The sequence below is a fragment of the Perca flavescens genome, chromosome 4, assembly GCF_004354835.1.
Source record: "Perca flavescens isolate YP-PL-M2 chromosome 4, PFLA_1.0, whole genome shotgun sequence".
Taxonomy (NCBI): Eukaryota; Metazoa; Chordata; class Actinopteri; order Perciformes; family Percidae; genus Perca; species Perca flavescens.
In genome coordinates, this window is record NC_041334.1 from 35,534,867 (window position 1) to 35,559,571 (window position 24,705).

At 41.6% G+C, this 24,705-nt stretch overlaps 1 protein-coding gene across 4 annotated transcripts in view; it reads right to left on the reverse strand.

The window, feature by feature from the left end:
* Positions 1-1,798: 1,798 nt before the first annotated feature.
* frmd4ba (FERM domain containing 4Ba) overlaps positions 1,799-24,705 on the reverse strand; it is a 47,924-nt gene continuing 25,017 nt past the window's right edge. The window contains exons 7-24 of one of the 4 annotated variants that reach the window (XM_028576460.1): positions 24,319-24,341; positions 19,628-19,711; positions 18,976-19,041; positions 18,390-18,447; positions 17,679-17,765; positions 10,235-10,311; positions 9,427-9,565; positions 8,105-8,246; positions 7,867-8,000; positions 7,662-7,778; positions 7,029-7,257; positions 6,811-6,867; positions 6,567-6,702; positions 5,772-5,936; positions 4,800-5,539; positions 4,555-4,690; positions 3,959-4,194; positions 2,825-2,916 (exon numbers count right to left, since the gene is read on the reverse strand). In XM_028576460.1, the coding sequence (XP_028432261.1) occupies positions 2,906-2,916; positions 3,959-4,194; positions 4,555-4,690; positions 4,800-5,539; positions 5,772-5,936; positions 6,567-6,702; positions 6,811-6,867; positions 7,029-7,257; positions 7,662-7,778; positions 7,867-8,000; positions 8,105-8,246; positions 9,427-9,565; positions 10,235-10,311; positions 17,679-17,765; positions 18,390-18,447; positions 18,976-19,041; positions 19,628-19,711; positions 24,319-24,341 (2,637 nt within the window). In that variant the 3' untranslated portion in view covers positions 2,825-2,905. Of the gene's footprint in view, positions 2,917-3,451; positions 3,599-3,948; positions 4,195-4,554; positions 4,691-4,799; positions 5,540-5,771; positions 5,937-6,566; positions 6,703-6,810; positions 6,868-7,028; positions 7,258-7,661; positions 7,779-7,866; positions 8,001-8,104; positions 8,247-9,426; positions 9,566-10,234; positions 10,312-17,678; positions 17,766-18,389; positions 18,448-18,975; positions 19,042-19,627; positions 19,712-24,318; positions 24,342-24,705 lie in introns of all 4 variants that reach the window. The other 3 variants (XM_028576462.1, XM_028576459.1, XM_028576461.1) reach the window with 3 other exon arrangements.

Consider the following 24,705-nt stretch of genomic DNA (forward strand, 5'->3'; position numbering starts at 1 on the left):
AGGGGACCACTAAGGTCTATATAAAAGAGACTTCAGATACAGTATTAGGGGACCACTAAGGCCTATATAAAAGCATCCAAAGAGCACCATGTCATGGGACCTTTAACACATCACCTTATTAAGTCAATATGGCTCAATTCTTAGCAGTTTAACAGTTGCCTATTTACACATTGAGCAGACACAGCAACCTTAGTATTCATTTAGAGTTGTATTATTGTCCATCTCATTAATTTAAGTCCAATATTCACTCTCCTTTCAGCTCAGAGGAGTCTGGCTCTTTAGCTGCTAAATGCTACAATATGTTTAGGTATTTGCTAACTCTGTCTTCTATTTGGTCTTGTGCAGGTAGCGAACGGGAGATAATGAGAGCGGTGAGACGGAACCAAAAAGTTGCAGCCGTAAACCAAAAACAATGAGCTGACAGGAACTGAGGAAGTCAGGCAACAACTCTCTGCTGCTTTGTCACTACGAGCGACACCTTTCACTTTACAAATAATTGAATGCATTGTTAATATAAGAATATTGATAGGAGCAACTTTGAATTGGCAACCCTTTGTTCAAAGAATAATTAAACAAGATTACAAATGTGACCAGATGTCCGACGACAGCTTTTGGGTACTTCTTTAAATACAGTGGAACAGACACATTTTGGTCAGTACCTATATAAAGTATCGAGGTTTGATACCCAGCCCGAACTGCTCTACATGTTAAGAGTTTTGTCTGAAGTGTGTTAGATGAGGGGACAGTATATAGGAGTCCATTGTTTATGTAGTCAAGTGTCAGCTGGAGCAGCCTCGCCTGATGTCTGGCTGCAGCTGGTGTGAAGCAGCAGAGGCAGAGACAGAGGGAGACAGCTGGATACAAAGCACTCCCCCCTCTCACACACTGCCTCGGGTGAAGCCAAGGAGCTAGAAGTGTCTGAGACCTCCCCTGAGCTCGCACAAGAAGCAAAACACTGAGAGGCACTGAGAGCAAGTAAAAAGCTGCTCAACTGTGGCCTTCATAAAGAGGCGAGCAGAGGCAGGATACTCTTCCAGTGGTAGAAAATGTGTCCTGGCTGGGGAAGGAAGGCAGGGAAAGGAGGTGAAGGGTTATAGCTAATCTACAGGGGAGGCAATACATGTGTACAGCAGACTTCTATAACATGGATGCCTAAAGAGAGGGTTTGGTGCTATAAACACTAGCTTGTCGTTCACAGGGAGGACAGAAGAACAGGTTATAGCCCATAATGGGTGTGACAGCTTTTAAAGACCGGTTTGGTCGGTTTTTACGGCTTAAGGACACAGAAAAGCAGCCTGGCAACACAGCAGGCGGTGGGAGCATTCCTAAAAGTAGATCATTTATTCATAATTAGCTCTCATCAAGAAAAAAATGCAGCTCTGCATTCATTCTTACAAGCTCAAAAATGAAAAAAAGAAAGCTGGAATGTAACCAGTACATCCAATCTTTCCAACTGTAATGTGCCTCCTTCGATGCACGGCAGACCATTATTGTGGATAATGTATTTATGTGTTGCAGTTGACCAAAGATAACCGCCCTAAGCCCCTGTGACAAAGCCTGTTCTTTAAAGCAATACAATTTAAATGAAAATGTAGTGGCGACAATCGTAGTTTCTTCAAATCCCATTTCATTAATTGAACTGGCTGAACAGACGTTCAATTACCTGATTTAACGGATTTGGATTTAAATCCTGTTTTCCTGCACTCAGATAGATGAGGTTTTTTCTTTCGAGTACATTTCCCTGACAAGTTTCAAAGTCTGTATACCGGTCTCAATAAATATGACCTACAAACTGAACAACGGTTTCAAATGCCGATTTTCTTTTAATTCAAACAAATGCAATTATACAAATTACTAAGAACCAGCTTAACAACAGTTGTTTACTATATATTACATGCTTCTCAAATACATAAAAAAATGCTCTAAAAAAAAGACAGAACCAGTGTATTTACAATACCAACATTTACATACAGCTTGATTCTCTTAAGAGAAATTGGGAGCACCAGTCCATGATTTCCAGCATGGATAAAATAACCATGTTAAAATAAACAACAAAACTGGATTTTCTGTCTTCCTGCAGTGACTTATCAGATGTGGCAGTGATATCAAAGTTTGGGCTTTTCGGTAATACTCAAATGGTGACATGTATTTGGCTCAATTGTACTGTAAGCACTGACCATGAGATAGATTGAATACTTTGTATATGACAAACTAGATTAAAGTGTGGTAGATACAAGCTATGCAATGATAAAACTAGTTCTGGTGACTGCAGAATGCTACAGGAAGTAGCCATCTTTTTGACTCATTTTTAATGAGTTCAATCCTTCATTTTGATAATGTCCTTATAAATCCTTGTCCAATCCTTCATGGTTACATTGTTCATACATGTGTGCAGAGCGTTGTTCGTTGCGGCTCGGTGTCCTCTCAGAGAGACAGTCCTAGTCCTTGGTTGGTGAAGCCCGCATGTCTTCAGTAAAACACTGGAGAAGTTTAGTCCACATCCGGTCCTGGTATAGCTTCAGTGCACAAGTGCCATCACCACAAACTTGCAATCCAGACATGAAGACACTCCCGTGGGGTTTTGTTATGATTTAAACACAAAGTTGTGGGTCAGTTTGGCAATCGCATTCAAGAGAACAGAAAATGAGAGGGCTTCATTTCCTTTACACGCTGAATCCCACAGAAGTTTAGTTCCTTCATTCTTTGGATCCTCTTGAGCAGAACAGGTAAGTGCAATCTAAGGCACAATGACAACTTGTCAAGGTGAAAATTCATATGGCACATTGAGAGACAGGCATCTACACTATTGTTCCCGGTTTTGAGTCTTCATGCCAGTAAATCTTCTCCTCGGGCTCCAGGTCAGTGTGCATTTGGTTACTGATGGGTGAGTCCATTTGGCTGACATCTATGTAGGATCTGTAATAAACACAAACGATTGAAACACATTAGACAGGTGGCAAACTGAATGTAGCTTGTGACTGGTTAACTATGAGGTTAGAATGAATTAACCCTGGGCTGGTAAAACCATCCTTTCATATTTCAGCTTTGTAGTGCCAAAATCAGGAAACTGAACTAAAAAAAAAGTAACGGAAACATTCATGAACTCAGTTACATCATGTGTTTCAGGCATGTTAATAATAAACTCAGTTTCAGACAAAGTGTAAACCCAGGGTCAAACATTCTCACCCAACAAAACAGCAGATGCACGAAGCAATTATACACACATATAGCTTTCAAATGCGACACTAGTCAGGGGTCACATTTTTTTCCTCTGCCACACAAGTGCTCTCCCACCACCACAAGACACCCAGAGAAACAAAGCAAAAATCAGCCAGAGTAATATGAAAGGATTTGGAGTTTTCGGTTAGTCCCTGCCACATATATAAGACACATCACCATCACCATGATAACCATGTGGGGTTAATGGGGTAGTTTCACATTCTCGTCTCACCCTTTCTTCTGTGCTGTGACTGATAATTGAGGGGAGGGGGGTTAATTTTCCTGGTCAGTAGCATAGGCAACAGCACCACACCTCTCTAAAGGCCCCACAGGGCACGCCATCCTATCACTGCTCCGCCACTCAAACTCTGGGGGACATCTGCGCATGAGAGGGGGCAAAGGTCAAGGGTGAGTGGCAGCACATGGGCAGGGAGTCTCTGCATGGGCCAAGAGGAAGGCAAACAGCAAAGGAAAACAAACTACGTAAGGCACACTGCAGAAAAATGTGACCACTGGATGACAATATGCCGGCTGGAAGAGGAAGTGGGGCAGGCATGTTTTTCAAAGAAGCCATGCAGTTACCTTATCATACATGACAATGGAGGATCATTCAAACATCTCAAAAGTGCAAAGTTCACTTCAAAACATCAACAAGCAGACTATGGAGTCACGTTGCAGACAAACTGAAAGAAGCAAACGCACAGGCTCCGGCTGTTGCTGTTTACTTACTATGAACTACCTTTAGCAAAGGACACCTTACTGAGCCTGTGCCCTCTGGAGGATTGTGGCTGCGCAGGGCTGGAGGCCACCTGCCTGACCCGACAGCCGGGGGAGTAGAAGGAGGTAAAGGAGGAGGAGGGCAGGGAGGAGATGGAGGAGGAAGCTGAGGAGGAAGAACTAGCAGGGAAAAAGGCACAGCGCCTCTGGCCATCAGGGCTGTGCTGGGAGCCCTTAAAGAGCTGTGAGGACCCATATCTATAAGAAAGCAGGGGCCAGTGGACAGTTAAGGAGGAGAGTAGAACTAGTCTTAAGCTCTGAGGAAGAACTGTCTGCCTGCTGCACAGATCCTATAATCCTACTGCTGAACCAGGATGTCATGTTAAGCAGATGAATGTTTTCTGATTTCCTAACTTAAGTGTGAAGTTGAAGAAAATGTAATATTTGCTACACATCAGTCCACAGTATTGTTGTGTGTAAGGGATAAAAAAACCCAAATGCAGCTTATATTTTCTGTAGCCATCCATTCTAGGTAATTAAACAGTAGCGCTTAGCTCTGGGGATAAGGAGGATCAGGGAGTGGCTTATTGGATAAGGAGCTGAGTTTTTTTTTCTCACCTGTCGTGGGCGGGGTGGCTGTAGGGGGCTGTACTGTAAGAGTAGGTCTGCGGCGTGTGCATGGGCATGTCATATTCTGACATACCACCACCACTCATGTGGTTGTGCCAGTTTACATTGGAGGACGCTGAGGACACTGAAGAAAAAAAAAAAAAATGCTACAAGTCAGCAACTGATCCACGCATGTGAAACCAGGGTCAACAACATAATGCATGAGACTATAATACATGGTGCAGTGATCTAACCTGAGGAGTAGGAGATGTTCCTGCCGTTGTGGCTGTGGGGTGGAGGCTGCTGGGAGCCTCTGTCATAGTCGTAGTTGTATGCTGCCTGTTTGTGTGCAGCGTTCCGTTGGTACCAGCCTCTCAAGTGTTCAGCCACCAAAGCCTTCTGGATGTTCTTGCCGACCTGCTCGTTGCTGCGGGGCACCTGGCGGTTCCTGGGTGGCCGCAGCGTGGCGTACGGGTTCTGCAACATGCTGTCCATCTCGTCGTTACCATAGTGACTGTGCATGTCGTGGCTGTGATAAGCTGTTGGGGCGGGGTTGTAGGAAGGATTGACGTTATAGTGTCCCTCCATCTCATTGCCGTACACGTAGACGCCATTGGAGTAAGGCTCTGGTTCTGCATAGCTGGGATAACCCGTCACGTAGTAGGCCGTCGTGGTGGGTCTGGCCTGTGGCTGGTAGGCGTAGCAGCGGGTGTCGGGCTGAGCCAGGTTAGGCATGCTACCCGTGTTGGCGTACATGTCTTTTCTGTGGCGGCCGCGAGCTCTGCGCCTGTGCGTGTGGTTACCAGGGATGCTGTACTCAACGCTGGATTGGCTTGTGTAGGAGGAGCCGTCATCGAGGACCTCGGTGCTGTTGCTGCGTCGGGCTGGGGGGAAGGTGCACGTTGGCACGGGGGGTTCTGTCTCTGTCAGGAGCTGAGACTGGGACTCCAGACTACCGCTACGCTGGCGGAAATGTTGTGGAGCATCCTCTGATCTGCAATTTAAAAACACTATTTTTAAAAGATGTTCAACAAAACACAAATGTGAAAAGAATCCCATTTTCTTCAAAACGGTCTATGTGTTACAATGGATATCTCCATTAATTTAGTTATTAGCAGATCAACTGTGGAAGTGATGACGTGAACAGCATGATTGGTGTGTAACTGGCTCCATGAGCTGCTGATGAGACAAAAATAAAGAAACACACTGATGAATAATGGCCCTACCTGAGGTGAGTGCTGCTGTAGGCGTTGCGGGTAAGGACGGGGGTGGGGGGCATGCTGCGGGCATCACGTGGCTGTCTGGAAGCCAGTTTAAACGGGCTGCTGTGGCTTGATAAGGCATTACGGTGACTATAGTGGAGAGATTCCTGGTCTTGGCCGTAATATAATCTGAAACACAGATAACAACAACGTTTTCAGGGCGTTCGTCTCTTTAAGGCAGAGCTTTTTATTGAGATAAACACCTATCCTCTCTTCATTTTCTCTCAAAACTGAAGAGGAAAAAAAGAGCACCTTGGGTTTGCTTGAATGCAGCACTTTAGTCATCACTTACACATGAATGACTACCACTACATAGTCCATTGATCATTCTTTTCATGCAACAGCAAGCTGTTTAAAATTAGATTAAATCTCTGAAGCTGAGAGCAACACATCACCCATATCATTTTGTAAACACTTACAAAGTAGCTGTCATTTAAACTACATTTCCAGGGCCACTATGCTGTTTCCCTTTTCCTCTCTCCTCTTGGCTTGGAACTATTGTCTGCTCCTTCACAGGCAGCGACATGTTCTTTTCCATCTATTTTTAAAGCCAGTGCGTTGGGCTGATAAGAGGGAGATTGTTGGAGAGGCAGGGAAGGAGGGAGGAGGTGACTGACAGGAATGTAGCTCTCAATGAACTCTACAGGTCTGTACTGGCTCCATGCTTAGGGCATCTACAAAAACAACTGTCAGATGCACACTGGAAATTCAAATATATAATTAAATTAAGTATCATGGGTATCAGTGCTAGCTGTATACCTGCTGTCTGCATGCTCGTCATTGGCAGAGTCCCGTCTTTCATTGTTGTAGTGGATGTCCAGGGTTTCTGCATGGTGTGGTCTTGGGGAATACTGAACCGATCTGGACCGCTGCCTCTGGGAACTGAGCTCATCATCTGGACGATACAAGTGATTGCTTGGTTAAAATCTATCTACAATGCAGTAAATGGGGAAGGAGAGAGTTAGCACATGCACACTGAGCATGGCTATGCCTGGGCACTTACCGTCATCCAGAGTGAGGCTGTCAGATAGAGAGCTGAGGTCTGAAGGGTTGACATCATCTGGTAACAGAAGAGAGAAAACGGTCCTCAGAGACGCCGCTGATATTTGACTTTTCATAGAAAGTAACCGACTTTTCAATCAATTACCACTTGTTACAACATTAAAATGAATTTAAAGCATTGATAGCCTGTATAGAGTTGTTACTTCAGTTGACATCTACCTGCTAAGATCAGTGAGGCTCTCTGGGTGGGTTTCCTTCCTTTCTTGATCCTGTAGGAGTTGATCTCCTTCTCGATCTCCTCCAGCTTCCTCATCGCATCCAGACAGTTGTTTCTCCTCTTTTTCTTCACCGTCTTGCAGAGGTCACCCTCGTTGGATAACTTGATGGCTGCTTCCACGATCTTCTGCTGCAAGGCGAACCTGCTCTCCAGATTTCTCAGATGCGGGTCCTGCAGAGAAAACACACAACACACACATAGTTAAAAGGGAATTTCACAAAAATAAAGACAGATCCTATCAGCAATAGTAGTACTCTGAGAAACAGACAGTCAGAGATCTCCAAGACACAATATGTAATGTATCTAAAAACATTCATTTTCAAACAGACATATTCTAAATCATATTCATTTTTCCAATTGACTTGCAGATAGAAACCAACTACAATTCACAACAACTGTTTCAGGCAATGCATTATGCAATGTAAGCCTCTAAACACACACACACACACACACACACACTAAACTCTTAAGCCTGATTTCAAAAAGTCAAATGCTGCAAGAACTGTGTCAACAAAGTGTGACATGTTAAATTACATAACAGAAATATATCAAAACACAACAATAGCTATACCAACCTCATCATAGGGGAAAAGGTCATCAAGCTTGAAGGCTGTCCCAACACGGCGCCGTACATGAGGAGCTTTCTCACCTGTGGCCAAGGGATACTCTTTAGGCAATCTGCCAGTAAGTTCCTGTAAATGAGAACAGCCAACAGTCAGCTGGGAGTGTTGACGTTTTAAACTTCATTGGAAAGCATCAGAATGAGAGAGAGGCACTCACAGCTTCTCTCATGCAGATCTTTTTCAGTTCCTCAAGTTTCTGTGTCAGTGTGTCTTTAAGTTCCTTCTCTTTCTTTTTCAACTCAGCAACCTTCTCTTTCTTCTGTTCCTCGCTGACTTCAGAGTCAGCCGAACCTAGAATAATCACACATCTGATCAACTACAAATTATAGTAATCAATCATCACTCATCATTCTAATGTGGAACAGGAGCCATTATCTTATTTACTCTCTGCTTACCGGCAGAGATGAGGCTTCCGTTGCTGGCCATGATAAGCTGGTCTCTGCTCTCAATGCTGGAAAGTTTACTGATACGTGGGGCACAGATCTCTGTGAGGTCCATGGCGATGTCTCCTGAACTCCTGGTTGTGGTCATCGTTGACTGTAGGGAAGGGAAGAGACAGTTAGGAGGAGGGAACAGAGTAGTGAGGGAGGGGATTGTGAGTACTTCATTTAAATGACAGCGCACTGCAATAGTGGCGGCGCCATTTGCATGCTCGGTACTCCAAGCGCAATGCTCTCTCATCAATCAGTGTGGGCTCTATTCCTGGATGAACACTGACACACCATCTGCCTTTGAGGGAGACAGTGGCTGCATAACCTCATTTAATAGCCCCTATGCTCAGCAAATATACAACATAAACACAAACACATGGACCATGAGTGTATCTTCAGGACATTCAGACAACTTTTAACACTCGCAAAAAGACCTAGTCTGTGAACACGCTGCCTTTTCCTATTTATTCTCAGTGGGGCAGTCATAAAAAACATGTATCCATTCGAAACTAAACACTTTACATTTTATATGGCTAGTTGTAATTTACTTTCAGGTAAATATGTTTCCTCTTAAGCCACAGACAAGGCAAAAATAGGCATAATAGGCACACCTACGACGACTATATCATTCTGCCTGCTATATCAGCAGAGTGATACAAATCTTTTACTGCATTTTCAAGCTACCTAACCACCTGTTACTTCTGATTCAATAGATAACAGCAATTCTATTCCTTTTCAACCAAGGACGTGACACTTTCCCAACATAAGGCATACCAGCACAGGACCTATTTACATTAAATATATTAAATGTCATATCCCTTTATCAAGCTATTTACACAAGTCACTTGCATAAGCAACGGAACAGGCAGTGCATCACATGATGTACAGTCACCACTACACTAACTAACACTAACTAACTACACTTGCACAATAACCTTTTATTTTAGTCTTCAGCCCATATTCAAACTGGAAGATAAGGCAGGGTTAAGGCTCATTTTACAGTCTGGTTAAAACAGGTCAAAATTATAGCTCACACTGATCTGCTTAGTTAAATGATAATACATTTTATTACCAAAAACTCTGTTCATAATTGGGTCAAAACTAGAAAAACTGACTTTTCCCTGTGTGACCTCCCTAACCCACACCCATCATCTATGCGGGTCACTTGACATGAGGCAAGATCTCTACACAAGTCAAGCATGAGAGAGTATTAGATTGTTATATTTGAGTCAGCAGTAAATGTGAACAAAGTAAAGTGAACCTGTGAGGAGAAAACACACACTCACTTTGCTTTGCTTCCTGTCCAGGTAGAACTGGTGCTGACTGATGGCCATCACCCAGATGGTTTTAATCAGAGAGTGGCTGGCATACCATGTGTGAATAACCAGACCAGTCTGTCCGAAAGTTTGCTTGGTCACTGTTCTTCTGTAGAAGATAATGAGACAAACATTCAGTACTGATCCAAGAAGCAAAATATGTTCAAATCCTGAATAATATTTGATGGTTGATAAACAATGTTTTAATTAAGATTAAATAAGATGTGTTAAGCAAAGATTAGAAAATAATTATTATAAAAAAATTAAAATTATTATTATTATTTTTTTTAAGATTATTTTTCAGTCTTTTCCGCCTTTAATGGACAGGACAGGTGAGAGAGAGGGGGAAGACATGCAGGAAATCATCACTGGACCTCTGCGTCGAAGCATAAACCTCTAAATATATGTGCGTCTGCTCTACCCACTGAGTCAACCTGGCCACCAATTATATTTAACATGAAACTCATTTTGAAACAGACAGTGGGATTTAAAAACATTTTTGAAAGGCTGAATGTGCCACATTAAAGCATGTGTGAAGGGCAGAGGTCTTATAACAACCTTAGAATAATAAAGTGGCCATTGAACAGCAGGAAAACACTTATTTAACAGACAAGCTACAGCTATTAACATTGTGTCCTAAATGGGCCACTGGCTGCAGATGCCCTTCACAGTGTGTAAGGTCTGTGATAAGGACATCTGAAGCAAGCAGCAGCTAACATGGGAACACTTCAAAAACAGTGAAGATCAGTTAAGATAAATTAGGTTTGCCTTCTCTGACCTGTGTGGGTCGTTCACTTCCACGGCAAATTTCTTCTCGCGGAAATACAAATTCTCTAACTGCTTCCACTGATACAACTGCAGAGAGACGGTTTGGCAGAAAGGGGGAGGGGAGGAATAGAGAAACAGAACACATCACTGAATATGCAAGCCAACACAGGACTATTGATTAAAATGTGGATTTGCACTACATAAACAGAAATGTTATTTGATGCACAAAGACTGTAAAACACACAGTCACATTAATTTACACAGAAAAGGTAGAAGCTTCCTATAGGACCGGGATCAATTTCGCCAAATGACAACACAACGGGGAGACTGGTGATAAAACTTGCTTTGTTTCAGCCACAGCAGCCTGCCTTTTAGCACCATTTCTTCTGGTTATCTTACTTGCAATATTAGCAAAAACACTAACAGCTGAAGCTGTGAATGGGGCTCAGCGGGCCAGCCAGTCAGGTGTAGGTGTAGGTTCGGTCAGGAGCAATTATAATGCTGCTGCAACTGCAGGGAGCAAAATCGTGCCAGGCGGCAGGCCAATTTCTCATTTCATTCTTCTGTGGAGGGAAGCGGAGGCAGGACTTCTGTGTCGGAATGAAACATCTGCTCCACTGATACTGGGTTTAATAAACAGATAAGCCACTTGTCTGTGAACTCTTCCCTGCTCTCATTTTGGTAAAAAAGAGAAACGAAAAACTGCACAACAATAGGGCTGAGATTAATGTAGGAGAAAATTTATAACCACGGTTTGACCTGAAACAGTACAAAAAACACATTATATCTCTCGTATCCTAAGAGAAACTGTGCCTGCCTAGTGTAAGAAATTACAATCGTATGTATATATATATATATATATATATATATATATATATATATATATATATATATATATATATATATATATATATATATATATATATATATATATATATATATATATATATATATATATATATATATATATATATATATATATATATATATATATATATATATATATACACAAACATATACACACACACACATATACATACATACATACATACACAATAAAACAGGACATATCTTTCTTTACAACAGTGTGGCTCACACGGAGTACCTGTATCTACATCCCCTAGAGCAGGTACAACACCACACGAAAGAGAAAATTGAGAGGAGCACACGGAGACAATAAAACATAAAAACCCATTGACTACTTGACACACTTAACAGGTAATAGTTGGATACAATCATAAGGCTTACCGTGAAGTGTATTTTTTTGCTTATCAAATCCCTGCTGAATTCTGTTCGGTTTGTATTTAATCTTTTGACTTTCCCACAGGGCTAGAGCTTCCTCGAACAATACTCCCCCTTGTGTGTTCTCAGGGAGCCAGATAGGTGTTGCAAGAGTTTCAGCTGAGCTGACCACGCCCCTTTAACCACCCCCCCTCCTGACATCACAGATACATCACAGAGACCTCAGGCTGCCTTCAAGGCTCTGCTCTCTCTCTCTCTCTCTCTCTCTCCTACTCAGCTCACTTCCTTTTTAGTCAGACCAGATGAGCCGGTTGTACACAAGTATTTGCTAGACCAGGTTATTCCTTGTTTGAAGACATTTTTATTTCTGCTCCACTTCCAGTCACTCACACATACTGTATGTGATCAATCCTACACAGACATTAAATACTCCACTGCCTGAATCTACTATAACCATCTCCCCCACCAAGGCAAACATGTTAGGAATCTGTTACTATGGTATAATCATTAATAGCAAGGGCTCTCTTTGCTTTCCTGTCAGGCCACTTAACCAGGCAAAAAGAAACACTATGCACTATGTTTTTACTTAAATCCAACAAGATGACACCTTAGAGTTTGTCAACGTTTGATTTCTTGTCAAAGTATAAAATTATTGTCTTTATAATTGTGGGCATTACATATTCAGTCTACCAGTAAAATTAAGAGCATGGTACTAAATGAATAATGGGAACTACCCAGCAGGACACTTCCAAAAAGCTCATCCCACTGCAGAGGGTACCCCATGCCAATTCACACCCTCTAGTCACTACCACTAGGAACATTTACATTGTAACAACAGATCTGGAACAAAGGTCTTGACAATAAACACACACTTTAACTGGATCATTCCGCCTATTAGAGAAACTTCACACCAGTGTGCCAGCACATAGATGAAACTAAAAGAGGACACTCCTGTGATTGCTGCTAAAGCCACTGCCAAAATATTTCAAGGATGTGACACACCTCAATCCCTACAATCACAAGACTGCAAGAAGTCTTTTTAAAGAGCAACTTGCAGTTTGAATTTCTTTCTATGTTAGTTACAGATATCTTGCCACCTAGCTGGTTCATAATTATAAGACTGTGGTCCATCATCTGTGTATGTGTGTACATTTACAACCACAGTTTCCGTGTGGAAACTAACTTCGGGATCCATATTTATTATTGTTAAACTTGACCTAGCTTTGTTAATATGACATATAACTCTCTTACAAAAAACTCCAGATGTTACTGAAGTGTATTTTCTTCTCTTGCAAATCTAGTTTCTACATAATTTACCTACATATTGATTCAATGGGGTCTTCAACCTGTAAGTTGCTCTTTAAAAGTGGAAACTGTACGAGAAATGCAGACTAGCAAGTTGACATACTCTGCATCTATGTGAAAGACTGACTCATCAATTCAACTCCTAATCCACCTTAACCAGGAAGCATGCCAGCTTACTAGTACACTCATGATGTGAGCGAACACACAGAAATTCTGTATCTTCTATCTTTAGTATTTACTTCCTTGTTTTTGCCAAACATTTCATTATAGGCAAGTGGAAGTGAGCCAGAAATGCCTGTGGTTTTAGATGGGATCAGGCTGTTCAGATCCAGCTCACACCCACAACCCAAGGACCCTCAGGGCCACAAGTCTGCAAAATCATACATGGATGAAAATGTGTCAAAAGCTGATTCACATGCCTGTACAAAAAACATAATATCTGCCCCACCCTTCACATACCGGCTCTAGCTGGCTAGCACTGTACATTTCCAAAACATGACGCATTGCTTTAAGTTGTGAAACCCTTACAAGAAGAAGGCACCGGAAGGAACTTTATCCTTTTTTGATTCATGATAGGGTGAAGTTAATCAAAAATAAAAGTGACAAGAGAGAGGATCTCTTCGGTTTTCATTTAAACTTCCTTTTAACTTTTTTTTTTGGCTAAGAGACACTTTGCAATTCTTTTAAGTCTGTCATATCGTGTCATTATTACCCAGAGGCTGACACTGTCTGTCACCCATAATGAACTGAAGAACAATTTTGGTTTTGCTGGCTCATCATACATGTGGACCAGCATGTGGTCTTAGAGAGTGTCTTATTACCCACTGCGAGAGTGACACAGAGAGAGGAAGAGAGACAGAAAAGACTCCTGGTTTAATTCAGGAAGAATTAAGTCTCAACTTGCCATCTGCTTTAATGAAAATATCCTCTTCCTAAATAACATGTTGTTTCTTCCTTTGGCAGTTTCTATGTATTATTTGTCCTCTCCAGATCTTTGGAATACATAGCCTATGCCTTTTGCTTATATAGACAGTGCTTATTTACATACACTGCAAAAGACAAGTATAGAGTATTCACATACTAAATGTGCCACTTCTCCTCAACAAAGCAGGGAGAGTGGGCTTTGGATTTCCAGGCTATTAAATATAGAGTGATGCAACTGGTATGCATGCAGAAAAGATAATTAGATTAAGCTATTTAAGCACCTTCCAATGGTTTTATATATATATATATATATATATAAATAAAGAAATACTACACAACTGCTGACCTCCCACCTCTAAATCCAGTCCCCAGCTCCCTCCACAGATAATTGTTTTGTATTGTTTGATCAATTGTGTGCAGAGGGCAAGGAGGGATGGGTTGAATACAGGGGCTGTGAACTAAGGCAGGAAGCAATATCAATATTCTCTTTAAGGTAAAAAGTAGACATACACTTCCAATGATTCCAATGAAGTAAGTAAAAAGCCGTAGGTTTCCCCCAAAAAAAAAAAAACAAACAAAAAAATCTCTGTCCCCTCTGTGTGGAGGAGAAGGCAGAGACTAGTTGTAAACCCTCTCAGCACCCAAACACCCTCATTGCTGTCCCCCAACTCCAAACACCCACCCACCCGCTTGGCAGAGTGCCAACCCTAGTCTCAGAGGCCTGTTGCTTCTCACAGGGAACCATAATTACACCTTCGTGAAGTTCCACTACAGGGTTGGGGAGAGACATACTGTGGCTGTTCCCATTAATGCCTCAGTATAACAACAGCACACCCTGCTATGTCAACAGGTTCCTGCCATATAGCAACAGCTATGACGATTCCAATGAAAGAGGCTGGGGAGTGCTTAGTTGGGACACTATCAAATAACACCTCTCAAGGGGAGGGTAATCACAGACACAAGTCCAAACTCAAAAACTGTAGTACAGGAGCTAGAGATGTTCCGATTCCGATACCAGTATCGGTATCGGCTCCGATACTGCCTAAAACGCTGGTATCGGTATCGGGAAGTACTGGAGTTTATGCACCGATCCGATACCAAGTAATAAAGCCCTAAAGAAAATCTACGTTAAAGTAGATTATTTATGTTCTTCTTCCGTTAAACTGACTGTCAAACTGGACAATAAAAGAAAGTTCTGTGGCGTTCATTGTTTGTGTTTGTTCATGTTTCACAAAGATAGAAATAATATCACATCCATACAGGGGTAGTGGAATACAGTTGTTAAAACATAATAAAATATATGACACACTGGTATTGGATCGGTACTCGGCATCGGGCAATACACAAGTTTAGGTATCGGAATCGGGAAGCAAAAAATGGTATCAGGCCATCTCTAACAGGAGCACTACATTTTTTTACTGAAAGTACTTTATTCACTGATGCACTATAACAGGCGCATGATGGGCTCTCTACAAACTTGGAGTAGCTTAATATCCATCTTAAATTTAGCAACAGTGCCCACTTTGGATTCCTTTAGGTTCCTGGGATCAACCATTACACAGGACCTAAAATGGTCTCCCCACATTGACTCTGTCCGGAAAAAGGCCCAGCAGAGGTCATACTGCGGACCACTTTCTACTCAGCAATCAGTCAGTCTGTGTCATCTGCACCTCAATCACTGTCTGGTTAGGGTCAGCCACCAAAAGGGACAGGGCCAGACTGCAACGGACAATTAGGGCTGCAGAGAGGATCATTGGAGCTGACCTTCCCTCCATCCAGGACCTGTACCGGTCCAGGGTCAGGAAAAGGGCAGCAAATATATCTGGTCACAAACGGTTCAACCTCCTTTCCTCTGGTAGGCAATACAGGGCTCTGTTCGCCAAAACCAGCTGACACAAAGACAGGTTCTTTCCCCAAGCAGTCACTCTGTTGAACGCTCAGAAATAGCCCCCCACCCTTACACTGAACAAAGTCAATCAACACTGTTCTGCTCATCTACCTCATGTATATTTCAATCTTACAATTACAATATTGTTATTAATGTATTACCATTGCACTAAACGGCCTTGCACTAGATTTATATTTAAATCTTAAATCTCAGACTACATTCATATTGCACTATTCCTTCCCTCTCTTCAATATTTTTTTGTAAATTCTATTGTATTGTTACACTGCATACTTAACAGTATATGTTTTTTATATTTCTTACTGTCCTTTCTGTTTTTATTCTTTATATGTTAAGTGAGTGTTGTACTTTGAGAGCAAAGATTATCGGAGTCAAATTCCTTGTTTGTTTACGTAAACCTGGCCAATAAAGTTGATTCTGAGTCTGAGAAAGTGTTTGTTTTTGGTCAAAGGTGAAATGCATGCCAATTGTTTAAAAAAGGTACTTATTTGACATATGGGCTACCGTACACAATTGTATTTTTTTCAGAAGAAAAGACAGATGTATGCACACACAGGGCATTTTAATTTACTTGTATAGTACACTGCCAGAGTGATAACCTTTATAATCAAAACGGGACAATTATACACTATGTTATGCTGAGTGTGTAGGTATTTGTGCATTTTCCACTTCAGACTTTGCAAGTTGAGCTGTTTTGTAACCCTATGACAATTCAGTCAACTGTTGCTAGTAGCAGGGCTGTACCAAATACCATTTTTTGAGCTTTGAGGCTTCGGTGCTTTTTAACAGCGAATATTCGAAGCTTCGGTGGCGGCAGCAGCAGCGGGTGGAAACCAACATTTCCAACCGCAGTTAAAGGCAACTTAATTTCATGGAAAAAGAGACAAAGCTAGAAATTAAGTGACTGCTTTGTTGTTGCAGGACACAGTCACCTGTTGTTACACACAATCCTGGGCAGTTCATAGTATTTAAAACTTTTTTTGTGGCAGCGTTAGCAAATGATGTTTCCCCGTTTACTGTAACGTTATGGGGCTCGCACGCCACCATACCTAGACTGACGAGTCCAATAGCCGGTTACATGATTGTTCACCGCAGGTTGACGTTGGGTTGCTTTTCTCCGAAAGTGTCGGAATCAACTTTGTTTTTTAATTCAAAGCATACATACCTGCGTTTTTGCCAGACTGTCTGATGAATGATGACTGACGCAGTGTTTGCGAGTGAATGCTTAGCCAGCGCCTCACTGTATTGGCATTATGCACAGCCGTACTATCTTTACCTTTATCACATCACCTGAAAACGACACCAGGCTGCTACAGACCTCTACAAACATCACACTGCTCGCTTGTAACTCAACATTTCTCCGTTATTGGCTGAGATGGATGACATAGAGCGGCATAAATTAGCCAGCAGCAAGCAACTTAATCCCGACAACACACCACAATGAATTTCAGCCCGCGTGCACGTTTAAAAAGACAACAACCGAATATTTGAATCCCAAAATTGGAAATCAAATACCTGCCCATTGAACAAATATATGAATATTCGGATACAGTCCTAGCTAGTAGTTTACCGTATTTGCTTTTACACAGCCTTGACTGCACACAGCACATACTGATACTCCAAAATATTTTTCCCATCTGTCTTCCTCTTTCTCCTGACTGACATGGGAACCAGGGTCTTAATTATGCCCATTTACAGTGTGGATGGATCATTAACCAGCAGCATGGTGTTGAAAGCTGTGTTGTCAACCTGCAATTGAAGTACATATATACTATGTTGTGTGCTCAATATTACATCCTCAAGAAGTTTAAAGTGAACAATTTAAAAACAGGGTGTTTGACTTGTTTGAGTATTAAATGTCACTGTAAGAAAACCAAGTTGAGTTTATTTATAAAGCCCAAACCCCGAGTTAGTCCCAGAGGGCTTTACAGTATGTAATATGAAATCCTGTAGGTTTAGATGCTTGACATAAATAAGTAAAAATTCTACACAAAGTTATTTTTGAAAAAATAACTTTTCAAATGAAAACTAAGACAATTAAGGCAAATAGAGCAGCTGTAAAAAGAGGTTGACCTACCTTTCTTGGTTTCAGTTTATCCTGCAAATCATACTGGCCAATGCCTTTATAGCTGACTCCCAGCCACCACGGTATTCCTTGCTTATCCTGCATGAAAGCACACACACACACACACACCACTCATTAGAGGTAGCTTTATTGGTGGGAGTAAAGAAAAAAAGCAATTACCCCATTAGGCTCACAGCAATAGCAACAGAAGAGATCAAATAAAGGCCTTAAAATCTCTGCAAGCCTGACTGAATCATTTTAACACCACCGTTTGATCTTCTCAGACACCTTGATTTAATAAGGTTTGGTTGTGAAAGTTAAAGGATGCAGGAAGAAAAAAGGAAAGTTGGAGGAATCACTTAAAACATGCTAAATTAACATGTTACAATGGTTGACAGAATTTTGAATTCAATTATTTTGTATTATTTAAGGTGCAATTCTGTACTAGGCCAGTTTGTATTCTCTTATCCAACCCAAGCAGGCCGAGTATGGCCCTGTGTATTCCTACAGTAACATACGTGTTGCTGCTTTGGCTGCAGCACAGAATTTTAAAAGGAAAAGGACTCATGATTCAAACATCAAGCAAAATGTTAACCATTTAAGTGAATTATGGTTAGATTGATGTGTTAGATTAGAGACAGAAAGAAATAAAGACAGCATGTTGACAGAAGCTTGTTCAAAGGTTAAGCTACGCTACTCTATGACTCAGGGCACCACTGTTACCTTGACTGGGTAATAATGGACTCCGTATGTTGCCAGGGACTCCACCAGGGCCAAATACCTTCAGAGAAAGAGGAACAGGTTAACAGGAATTCCGCCATTTACACTTCATCACTGTCAAACGGTGGCTGTTGTACAACAGACAGAGCGGGATTTAAGCTACAGTCATTGAGAAGCCACAGTCATTTGCAGTGGCAAGCTGATCGATTTGTTTCAGGGCCGTGACAGAGGGAGGGAAAGTCCATTGATCAGTTCAAGGGCACAAATCATCAGAGCGTAAATGACCCAGGATAGCTCTGAGTTACAGTTACAGGAAAAAACCCAGTGGAGGACTGACATTCTCTCAAGGCTGGCTGGCTGCCTACTCTAAGAGCACCTCCTCTAATTAATGACACATTCTGGCATGGTGACAGACACCTCTTACAACAGCCCCCACAGTGCCGACACATGAGGTTAAAGAGGAATGCCTGGAATAGGTGCTGGAGAACTAAAGGTATCAGAGGCAGCACTGCAAAAGGGGCACACAAGTTAAGTGTCCAAACTCAAATCATTTCTGAACATAAAAATATTATAGTTGTTTTTAACTTACTGCACAATGGCTTGTCCTCTGGTCAGTCCCTTCAGTTTCTTGTAATGTTCAATAACTTTGTCCTCACTGAAAATGGATAAATAAAACATTTAACAATTAATCCATCAAGTTGCACATTCCAGCCACAGAGGGATTGTGAGAGGACTCTTTCTTTGACACAGATTCTGTCTGCTCATGCAGAAAATGCAGTCTGGCCTACTGGCCTGCTGATGGCTCTCATCTACCTCCCCTGCAAATGCATCCTATTTACTTTCCACTGTAATCATCCCTTTTAAATCGCATAGTGAGACTGCAAATTCACTGTGGCTTAACGGACAGAAAGAGACAGAGACAGAAGTGTTCATGCGCGCACCCATGAACCATAAGTCTAGGATTTTAATTTGGATATTAAACTGAATTTAGCCGCTTCAAAGGCTGCAGCAGCCTCAGATGACCATTTAGCCAGAAGAGGAGGGGCAAGCAGATGATCAAAAACAGCAGTGTGGATTGAAGAGGCAGACAATCCTTTAGATAGCCAGTGGCTGTCGCAGGGCTAATGGTCAAACGTAATTAACACAACCCAGACATTAATTAGTCAACCATCAGAGAGGCCCCGCACCACCCTGGCTGTGGTATTGGTTGGACTACAAGTATGAACCCCCCTCCAACTTACCAGTAATTGAGAGATGGGTGCTCCCTTAATACTCTGGTGGGCAGAACTGGGAGCTGCTTCAGGTCTGACCTGGCAATCTCAGCACTGAAAAAAAATAAATCATATACAAACTTTAAGAACAGCAAATGTATTCCTTTGCAATAACAATAGCCCTTTCTAGTTTTGCTTTAGAGCACTGGGAGACACAACAAAGCACCAAAATATGGTTGATGGATGAGACACGTTATCATTGACCAACTACTCTCCTATACAGGCCCAATTACGCCCTGAACTGCTCCAGCATGCAGACCACAATGAAAGTTTTTTTTTTCCACCGATACCAATTGCCGATCGTTGATGAGTCATTTCGGCTAACCCTAACCCTTTTAAACGGCCGATACCGATCGCTTTTGTCGTTTTCTTTTGTTTGACACTTGGTAGTATATTGGGATCTCCACCATGTGGCAGCGTAACCTAGGCTAGAGAGACTGTGAAGTTGATATCAGGCTGTATTTAATTTTGGTAGAGTACATCTTGTGAGGACGCGCTCTGTTGAATTGTGCCTGCTACGGTAGTTACCTGCTTACCTTGGTTTGTTTGGCTAAAAAGTTGTTTAAAAACGGTTAAATCTGATGGAGAAGGAAAGAAAAAACCCCGCAGGCACAAGTAAACAGAGCCCGCACTCACAAGATGGTGCCCCGTACCAAAGTTATTGACAATAACATTCATTCTCTATACATGCTGTGCGACACTACAGTATAAATAAAGAATCACAATTATTCTTTCAACAACATTCTCTTAATTAGTCTGTAAATCAACAGAGCAGTACAATAACTCACAAGGAGTAATGCAGCAAGCAACTTTAGCCTACAGTAACTAAAATATGCAATGTAATAATACCATCTGACTTTCACGGTCACATGGGCGGGTGACATTATCGCCGATCTCCCGATATCGTATTTTTACTGAATATCGGCCGATAATGATCAGTGGCCGATCAATGGAGGCATCCCTAATATTACAGAATCTCAACTTAAAGTGTAATTTGTAGAGAACATTTCTCCATATGTTTGTACTTTCACAGTGTGGTTTGAATTTCTATGACAGCAATAATTCATGTCTGCTAACCTTTAGAAAAGTGCAGTGTGAGGATATTGTTTTCATCATTCTTATCTATAAAGAGAAGTAGGCTACTGCTTGCCAAAACTAAAATGTGAGCTTTACTCATGTCTTGCCAGACTTAAATTATAAAAGCACATGCAGGGCCTTTAAGTCATAGAGAGCATTTAAAGAGGCTTGGCAAGACATCTTTAAAAAAAAAAAAAAAAAAAAAAAAAAAAAATCAAAGCCATTTCATGCAGGTTCTCAACAGTAATGCTCCAATCCAGAATTTTTCTATGTACTGTAGACAAACTACTTTATACTTATTCACCTTCACAGATCAGCCAATGGTAACACCATGACAGATGCAACAGGTACAGTTAGTCTCATCCACAAACTCTGCCAAAAATGTTAAAGCAGAGGCTTTGAGTAATAAACACAGAAACTGGCCATGGTATCTGTACAAATTGTGGTGTATGTCACTGTCAAGGTCTATGATAGTTAACTATGAGTCACTCCCAACATCATGTAGGAGGAAGTACTGGGTCTTCACTTTCTGCTGGACAAAAAAGGGCTCTGGCTTGGTGAGCCAGTCCACTGAAGACCTGAACAAAAGCCATTCACAAGCACTTGGCAACCTCTCTCTCCCTCTCCCTGTGCTGAAGAGTATTGTACGAGCCCCAACAGTCGGTGGCCTCTGAGACAGAACTCAAATGTGTAGGTCAGGCCATACATGATACAAACCATTAGAACATCCTCGAGTATTGTACCAGCTATAACAACAACCTCAACATGACAAATAAGTACTGGATAATTTCAGGCCAATGGCCATTTGACCTTGAACATCAATTTATGTCTTCCTCTTTAACGAGAAATTGAATTTAATAGCCGCTGACATGGTAGGACAGAACCATAATGATCCAGTTATGTGAACCAGCTTACTAAACAAAACCAAGAGTGAGCTGCTGCAAGGGCAGAGGCACTTGAATCACTCTCGTCTGTAGCTACCTATCCTAGGTTGAGTGGGTTTTGCTGCCACGGCACTTTGCTGTGTGTTTGATGGCATACATTTTATGGGGAGCTGGGGCCTGGTGTTGTCAGAGTGATCTACTCCACAGCCGCGCTGCCCTGTCAGCAATCTGGAATTCATTACCACGTCTGTTATCTCCCCGCAGCATGCAGCGTGGAGGCAATTCCTACACCCGGTGCAGCCCAGCCCAGTGCAGCCTACCCAGCGTGGGGAGAGATAATACTCATGCGTCAGCTATTCCACGAGGCTGAGACGTGGTGGCTGTGGAGGGAGCACAATGAGAGAGCCTGTTGCTGTGAATGAACCACTAACTACAGACTACACCTGCAAATAGAACTGAGGAGGACCAAAACTCTCTGGCTGTTATGTTAGTTCATGTGGGTAAACTTTGAACACAACTGACAATGTCTGTAGCTCACTTTTGAAGTTGATTACAATTACAAGAAAAACTCCCTGCTCGGTTACTCCTAAAATGTTAGGCATAATTAAAGATGTCAATCAATTCAGTAATTTCCTAGGTTTTCCACAGTCCCTTTCATCAACCTCCAGAGAGGAGTTGTAACTTGTTGCGTTCAGCATAGATTATACCTGCAGGTGGTGTGAATCAGTACAAGACGCAGTGCAATACTGACATAGTGAAGGGGATTCTGATACAAGTACAATGTGAAACCTGATTGTGCATTAATTCAATGCACAGCAGGGGGTTGGCCCACACCACCACAATAGCATTGAGTCCTCCTGACGCCAAGTTGTCTACCATAGGACAGTGGGTCTAGCTCATCCCTCTTAAGACAGCTGGCTGTAGGATGAGGTCTCCTTAACTCCTCCACAGCTAATCTCACTGCTCCAGGGCTCTTTGCTGATACAGTGTAGAGGGAAACATTTATATTATATGCTTTATGAGAGAATTTACCAGGCCTGTTCTTTCGAAGACGTAAAGCACATTGCAGACAGAAATTAGAAATATTGCCACAGGACAGGGTGGGATGCATCACTACAATAATAGTGTCAGATGTTGGGGCGAGTGTTACATTCAAGTAAGAAAGGTTTGAGGAAATGGTATTGTGTCTAATAACCCAACATTTAGAAACCATAAATCAGATAGAGAAAGTAGTATCTGTGCAAATTTAAAAAGAAAAAACAGCTTGATTTGGACACATTCCAATGCTTGCTGATTCTACCAGATTTGTTGGCAGGTTGTCTTTTATTGTGCTTTCAGAGTCAGAACAAAGTACAGCCCATCCCCACACCCACATGAGCTGAAAGTTCAGACTGCACACTACTTCAGGGTGAAGTTAAATCAAAACAATGAGGTATAAATCTGTACTAAAGCTGCCTGCAATTAATAATAATAAACATTTATCAGATCAATCATGCCTGTAAATAATGGGGCTATTAATGAGCACAAGCAGATGCAGCCAAATGTTCTTTTTCTTTGCAAGAGAACAAAGGCATTGGTTTGACAAGGGGTCAAACTGCATTTTCAGCATTGCATGTAGCGCCATGCAAACCATACACGTGCAATTCCTTACAGAGCACAAATCTTTGTGTTCACATAATGGACTGAGAGGCCTTTAGAGGCAAAGCACTAGGAAAACACAGGTTGTGTGCTGCATCAACTGCTCATTCACTCAATCAGACAGAGCAGTGGTGACTAATCACAGCCAATGCCCTATGGCTGGCAAAAAACAATAACATACCTTATCAACTCTTGAGGCAGGTCAAGCCTCTTGAGAGAACAGCACACTACAAAAACATTATCTCAACTAGTGAACAGATTTGTACAGTTTTGTACAGTCTCTCCACCAGTGTCACCAAATGAATTGTGTACACAATGTCCAAGTAGTTGTACAAGTGTCACATAGGTTGTGTCTGTCAGGATATGTGACATGTATTCAGAGGTGATGCAATCACAACATGTGAGAAAAGAACTGTCTTTGTATGGCATTCTTTAAAGTGTAAACACAATGAATCTGCCTTAACAGGCAACAGTGTGACAGGAGAACAAAAGTGTTTGATTCAAAAGGCAACGTTTGGACCATGTGGATGTCAGCAAGCTGGCAGGGGTTCAGTTCAATATTATAACAAATCAAGGGAATTATTAACTGAGGGAAGTACAGCAGGAGATAAAATCTGAGTTTTAAGTTGAACATTAACTGGCTATACACATCGTCATTTGTACACTGAACACTGCCCAAACAACTTGACTTGAAGCAAGACCCTGCTTCCTTGTCACAGTACAGAAACACACTAAATTGTGCAGAGTTTGCATTCAACTGCACAAGTTCACTAAAAAAGGTTTATGGATGTCCGTGTATACCAATACAGCAAAATATATCTAAATGTTAGTAACGTTACATGTAACTTTTAAAAAGACAAAAACATAGCATCAGAACATACACTTGAACTGTTCATTTATACTACTTTTTCTTCCCAGCTAATTCATCCTGAATTGCTTACTCAAAACCAAAACATGTTTTAAATGACAAGACAACTTGTGGGTAACGTTAAATTAACGTTAACACTTTTCTACATTTATCTCATTAAGTGGTTTTACGTGTTAGTTTGGATACGTTCTTACCTGGTGTATTCTCCTTTGGCCTCCTTAAAAAGGGAAAATAATGCAGTTAGTAAAAGCATATAAAAAAATGCCACACTTAACGTTAACTGTTAAAGTTAGCTAACGTTACCTGCCTAATCTGCAACAAAGGTAACGTCAACGTTACACGAAAAAACATCAACACATTTAGCTACACTGTAATAACTCAAGTTAACACTGCCTCGAAGCACACACGTTTAAGAGGCCAGTATTAATATTAATATTAAAGGTCCAGTGTCTTTAACAAAAGCTCCGGCCGAAGCATCCCCAACAGACAACTGTTTTCAAATGTGTTTTGCACCCGTGAGCACTGTCTTCATTTAGCTTACTTTGGACATAGTGACAATATTTCAGTCTATTACAGCCTGC